The sequence below is a fragment of the Benincasa hispida genome, chromosome 9 (assembly GCF_009727055.1).
Source record: "Benincasa hispida cultivar B227 chromosome 9, ASM972705v1, whole genome shotgun sequence".
Classification (NCBI taxonomy): domain Eukaryota; kingdom Viridiplantae; phylum Streptophyta; class Magnoliopsida; order Cucurbitales; family Cucurbitaceae; genus Benincasa; species Benincasa hispida.
The window spans coordinates 8,402,698-8,408,978 of record NC_052357.1 but is presented as its reverse complement, the minus strand read 5'-3'; the positions used below and the strand labels follow the sequence as shown (position 1 = coordinate 8,408,978).

Genomic DNA, 6,281 nt, shown 5'->3' with positions numbered 1-6,281 from the left:
AGAAAATAGAATGTGAACCAAACGGGTCTTTCTTTTATACTTTACCTATGATTTAATTATTATTATTTTGGCTCTTTACCTATGATATTTTATAAGGCATCCATCTTGGGGCTCCACATGTAATACAATAAGCATAGACCGGTACAGTTTGTAATAAAAACAAGTCAAGACATAAATAAATAACTTGTCAACTGCATTGACTTGGAATGTTTCAAACTCAGAAATATCAATGGATACAAAGTTTCATTTTCTGCAAACTTTCTCCTAGGAATTTCCTCTTTCAATTCCATCCTTTTTTTCCATTAAATACATCCATTCTTGATATTGACCAATGGCAGTGTTTATGGCTCTTCCTGATGGAAAATTATGCACAACTTGACATGCAGTTGAATAATACTTGCTTCACCTGCTAAGATCACCAGTGATTTACCTTGTGGCTGCCTCCATCGGCCCCCATTAATTGATTTGGTAGTTCTGAGGTCACCTGCAAAAAAATATCTAATTTATTGCAATATTTGTTTCAAGAAGTAATCTCAAAGGTGAGTTTTCTTTGGAATATCATCCAAAGGATGATCTGAAATGGCTAGACTTCTCCTACTTTCTGCATTTTTGCCTCTCCTTCTTCTGGTCCATGCTGATGGTCAAGATCAATCAGGTTTGATTTTCTATTCTATTGAAAATTTTAGCGTCCGAAGCTCGTAAAACAAAGAGGGATAATGTTTTTCTTTCCTTTTACTTTGCAGGTTTCATCAGCATAGATTGTGGTATACCAGAAAACTCCAATTATACTGATGATATAACAAGGCTCAAGTATGTTTCTGATGCAGAGTTTATCGATACGGGTGAAATCCATAACGTATCGTCTGAATACATGAACACAAAATTAGAGAAGCAACTCGGGAATCTAAGAAGTTTTCCTGAAGGAAACAGAAGCTGTTACACCATAAGAACAAAAGGGGGTGGGGGAGAAAGGTACTTGATCAGAGTGAGTTTCTTGTATGGAAACTATGATAACCAACGAAAACCACCGACATTTAATTTATCTCTTGGAGTTGATCATTGGGATTCAGTTAATTCTTCTGAAATAGTAAGAAAAGAACTGATACATGTCCCACCATTAGATTATATGCAAATCTGTCTAATAAACATTGGAAACGGAATGCCTTTCATATCAGCAATAGAGATTAGGCCTCTAGATAATTCCACTTATCTGACAATATCTGGATCTTTGATGCTCCATCAGCGGCTAGATTATGGTCTAAAAGGCAACCGAATTGTAAGGTGAGACTCATTCTCCTCGTAATTCAGTGACTGAGATTGTTTGGTGAACTTAACTTGATTCTTGTAACTCTCTTCTCCTCAGGTATCCTAATGATAGTTATGATCGGATATGGTCGTCCTCACCCTTACGTGGCTCCGAAATCATATCTTCTACTCGTTCAATACAATCAAATATATTTGCAATTCCATCTATTGTCTTGGAAACTGCAGTTACGCTGAAAGATCCCCACCAGCCCCTGAATATTTCGTGCAATACTCATAACGAAACGGGTCCGTTCTATATTTACATGCACTTTGCAGATATCCATAAGATGGTGAAAGGGGAGTTTAGAGCCTTCAACATCTTTGTCCATGGATTATTATGGTATGGCCCATTGGTTCCTAAGTATTTGTCAACTACCACACTCTATAGCATTAGTGGCACCACTGCTGCAAAGGGACGCAACCTTGAGTTCTCCATTAAAAGAAATGAAAGTTCAAGTCTTCCACCCCTAATCAATGCCATTGAGATCTTTGTAGAAAAGAAGTTCCCACAGTTGCAAACAACCCAAACTGAAAGTATGATTTCTCGCAACCTATGCATCATATATTCCCCATTTCTGCTCATAACAAGTTAATAATTATCATTTTCATTCATTTAAATACCAGTTGAGGCACTGCTGAGCATAAAATTAGCATACAATCTGAAGAAAAACTGGCAAGGAGATCCATGTTACCCTCAAGAATATTCGTGGGTTGGTCTTAATTGCAGTTACATTAGCGACAGCCAGCCGAGTATCACATCGTTGTAAGTCCTCATCCATATTCAAGACTGAAAAACTTGTTAATCTTACACAAACTTTTCTCTTAAGAAGTGGTATGAAATCAGGAACTTGTCGTCGAGTGAATTGGCTGGGGAAATTTCTTCCCACATATCAAATCTTATAATGCTACAATACCTGTAAGCATCTCAAATACCTGTAAAAATCATCTTTACCATTCAAAGTAGCATTTAACAAAGCAATTGACTTGCCTTATTCAGGGATTTGTCCAACAATCATTTAAATGGCACGGTTCCAGGTTTTCTAGCTAGTCTGCTATCCTTGAGAGTTCTGTAAGTTACTTGCATCTTGGACTTAGGCTAAGATGGAACCTAGATCTTCTGGTAACGAGTTATAATGTCACTATTTTCCATGTATATTTGTAGAAACCTAGCAAACAACAATTTCTCAGGGATAATTCCACAGGCACTGATCGAAAGATCAAGAAATGAAACCTTATCATTGAGGTAACTAGTAATAACAACCCGACGTTATCCAAACCATTAGAAATTATGTCACAGCAATATTCTGAAGCATCTCACTTTCTGTTATTCATTGCAAAGTGTCGAAGGCAATCCATATCTTTGTCTATCAGAGCCCTGCAGTAAGAAGGAGGAGAAGGAGTATATAATTCCATTAGCAGCAACACTTGGTGGAGTTACATTAGCATTGTTAACCGGAGGCACGATCCTTTGGAGCCAAAGAAGACGAAAGAGGAAAGGTATTATGCAAACATAATGATCTTGTTTTTCATGGTCAGATGCTTCTATTTTCATAAAACACGCAGTAACTCTTCAAATGCAACTCACTAAAACTATGCTTCTTTTAACTGTGAGAGTACTAATACCTAATGCAGAAAAACAGATCTCTGGGAGTAGCAAGCAAGGCGAGACATTACTAATGCCAGAGGATACGAAGTTTACCTACTCTGAAATTTTAAGTATAACAAACAATTTTGAGAGGGTAATAGGGAAAGGAGGATTTGGAACTGTTTATCATGGTTACTTGCATAGCATCCAAGTCTCTGTGAAAATGCTGTCGCCTGCATCAGTTCAAGGTTACAGGCAATTTCAGGAAGAGGTAATCAACAACATACTGAGTCCTCAGTAAAATGGCAGTAACGTTCTTATATTATGTGATACATCAAACAACTGAAGAATGGTATAGAATCTCGCAATGATCACACACTAATGACATGTTTGAGAGTGTTTTACACTCTTAAAATGCGGGTCCTAGGCTAAATCTTGCCTAAACCTTGAAAATCTTCTTGGAAACACCGATCTGACACTACAAGAATATAGTGACGCGTCATTTTTTCTAAAATCAAGGTCACAAACAAGGCAAGGACACAATTTAAAAAATGTATATCACTTTTATGCCAGAAGCCAGAAGGAAACTCAAAGTGAATGAGTTTATACATTTATATGCTTAAAAAATTAGTTCTATATAATTCACTCTCAAAATCTGTTATTTTTATCATACATATGTCTATCTAGTCCAACAAGTGTCGGAGTGTTCAAGTTCGCGACATGTGTCCAACACAAACATGCTAGCCAAAATAACGTTTCATGCTACTTAGAAAATCTTAGCGTCATAATGTCTTTCAAATCCTCTTAGTGCAATAATTCTTGCTAAGAATAGCAGCCATGTTGTGGCAATTCCACCCAAAAGGTTAATAGGTTACTCCTATAAAATAGGATCAATGTAACTTTGAATGAATAAAGACATGTTTGAAAATGAATTTAACCACTTCAAAATCACTCTCAAGCTCTCAAAATTCAGCAATAACTTTTTATGTACAGTCTCTTTTATGTTAAAGAAATTGGTAAGACCTTGAATTAAGTTATGCTAATTTTAGTTCTAACAATATTACAGGCACAATTGCTTACTACAGTTCACCATGGAAACTTAACTTCCGTACTTCGATATTGTGATGAAGACACTCACCTAGGACTGGTTTATGAACACATGGAAAATGGAAACTTAGCAGATCTTCTATCAGGTACAAAATATGATTAAATACAAAAGTGGTAGAAAAACTAATTGAGAAATTAAGTTTGTAAGCATGTGGTTCTTTGATTTGTTATCTAACTTTTGAAACATTTTTAAAAGGTGGGTCAAAATTTGAAAATTAAACAATTAAGAAAATAATAAAATTCAAACCATGTTTGATAACTATTTAGATTTTGAAAATTGTAGTTATTTTCTCACATTTTATTTACGATGGCATAAAGTACAAAAACGAGTTTTTAAAACTATTTTTTTTAAAAAAAAGAACTTGACTTGGATTTTGAAAAACATTTCTAACGAATAGACAATGGAAAATATAACAATAATACTAAAAAAAAACTACTACTATTATAGGTGGGAGTATTGATTACAAGCTTAATTTTAGAAAAATCAAACGGTTATCAACCTTCGCCTCATTTTTGTTTTTGACATGACTAAGAATTCAAACATGTTTTAAAGAAAGGTGAGAAAACATGCAGAGAACTAAAAACGAAACGATTATAAATTGAGCCTTAATTCAGTTTACATTAGATGATTCAATGGAGAAGCTCATAGACTATTTTATTATTTTACTAATCTGAACTAGGAAAAAGCAATCATATCTTGAACTGGAAAGAGAGACTGAGAATTGCTCTGGATGCAGCACAAGGTTGGAAAACAGACATGTTCTTTAACTCAAATCCCATTCTTTTATTGTTCATTTGACTAGTGGTGCTAAACTACAATACCATCTTGTACAGGGTTAGAGTACCTTCATTTTGGCTGTAAGCCACCAATTATTCACAGAGACCTGAAGTCTACGAACATACTATTAGATAAAAACCTCCATGCCAAATTAGCTGATTTTGGCTTGTCAAAATCATTCCGATCAGGAGATGGAGCTCAGGCATCTGCAGCTGTTGGTACCCCAGGATACCTTGACCCAGAGTATGTATTTGTTCTTTTTCCCCCCTCATGGACTTCTTGTCAGTAATCACATTGATGACTGTCAAATAGAAACAACAGACCACCATTTAGATTTCCTCAGAAAAGGAGGAAATGAAAATAGGCTAATGGAAGAAAATAAACACAACAAAACAAAACAAAAAGAAACAAAAGCTAAGAACGAACTCAAAACTAATATCCCTGTAAAGAACCTAGATAACAAACAATAATAAGGGAAAATGAAAGCTTCCCAGCTTCGAGCGATATCTTGAATGGGGGAGCCACCAAAGAGCTTTGACAATGAACACCACGTAAAATCTTTGAGACAAGCTGAATCAAAACGATCAAATTGAGAACGCTCCCTTGATTTTTTAAAATTAACCAAAAAACAAGATCATTATCAAACAAGGACTAAATACTTCTCACATTTGAAAACGCTCCCTTCATTTTTGTTTAATTCACCATCAATTCTGTGTTTGCAGGTATACTTTGACGAACAAGTTAAATGAAAAGAGTGACGTTTATAGCTTTGGGGTGATTTTACTTGAAATTGTCACTGGTCAGCCAGCAATAACAAAAAGTCAGGACAAAACCCATGTCATCAAAAGGGTTATTTCAGTGCTTAAGGAAGAGGAAATCAGAAACACAGTCGACCCAAAATTAGGATTGGACATAAACAATAGTTCTATTTGGAAATTTATGGAATTAGCAATGGTCTGTGTATCTTCTTCTTCAACTGATAGGCCAACCATGACCCAGGTAGTGATGGAACTGAAGCAATGTTTGGCTGTCTTGGAGAATTCTCAGGAAAACAATGGTGAATTCAGTTCCAGCCTTGAATTGGCCTCCCTGACTTCAATTAAAGATCCCCAAGAAAGGTAGTAGAACTTGCATGGCAACAATGCTAGTTATTAGTTGTTCTAGTTTGAACCTTATGTGTTTCAATACCAATCTTTGTTATTCTCATGAAATATATATATATATTTAAAGGCAGCGTTTTGCCAAGAAATTTGTTGTTAATCTTGAATGGATTCTATTGAACCAGTTCTATTTGCATCTAAGAGATATTTATATGAATAAAATCTAACAACTGACCATCCACCCACAATCCTCCATTCTAATAATCTCCATTCTAATGTACTTTAATGGATCTCACGATCTCAATCAATCCTTCTATTTCTATACTTAGGTTCCGTTTTGATCACTTTTTTGTTTTTAGTTTTGTGTTATTTTAAGTATATGTTTGTTTACTCCCATTTCTTTACT

At 35.3% G+C, this 6,281-nt stretch overlaps 1 protein-coding gene across 1 annotated transcript; it reads left to right on the top strand.

The window, feature by feature from the left end:
- The first annotated feature begins 264 nt into the window (after positions 1-264).
- On the top strand, positions 265-6,059 carry LOC120084411 (putative leucine-rich repeat receptor-like protein kinase At2g19210). Its single transcript, XM_039040183.1, has 13 exons — positions 265-655; positions 744-1,281; positions 1,364-1,839; positions 1,930-2,068; positions 2,150-2,221; positions 2,303-2,374; positions 2,468-2,548; positions 2,645-2,802; positions 2,938-3,161; positions 3,957-4,083; positions 4,678-4,740; positions 4,832-5,018; positions 5,498-6,059. Exons 1-13 carry the CDS (start codon positions 580-582, stop codon positions 5,895-5,897), a joined length of 2,613 nt encoding a protein of 870 aa, XP_038896111.1. The 5' UTR covers positions 265-579; the 3' UTR covers positions 5,898-6,059.
- Positions 6,060-6,281: the final 222 nt, after the last annotated feature.

Coding starts and splice junctions, on each gene's coding strand:
- LOC120084411 (XM_039040183.1), top strand. CDS start 580: ATGGCTAGACTTCTCCTACTTTCTGCATTTTTGCCTCTCCTTCTTCTG. Junction 3,162..3,956: donor ACAGGCAATTTCAGGAAGAG/GTAATCAACAAC, acceptor ACAATATTACAG/GCACAATTGCTTACTACAGT. Junction 5,019..5,497: donor CCAGGATACCTTGACCCAGA/GTATGTATTTGT, acceptor CTGTGTTTGCAG/GTATACTTTGACGAACAAGT.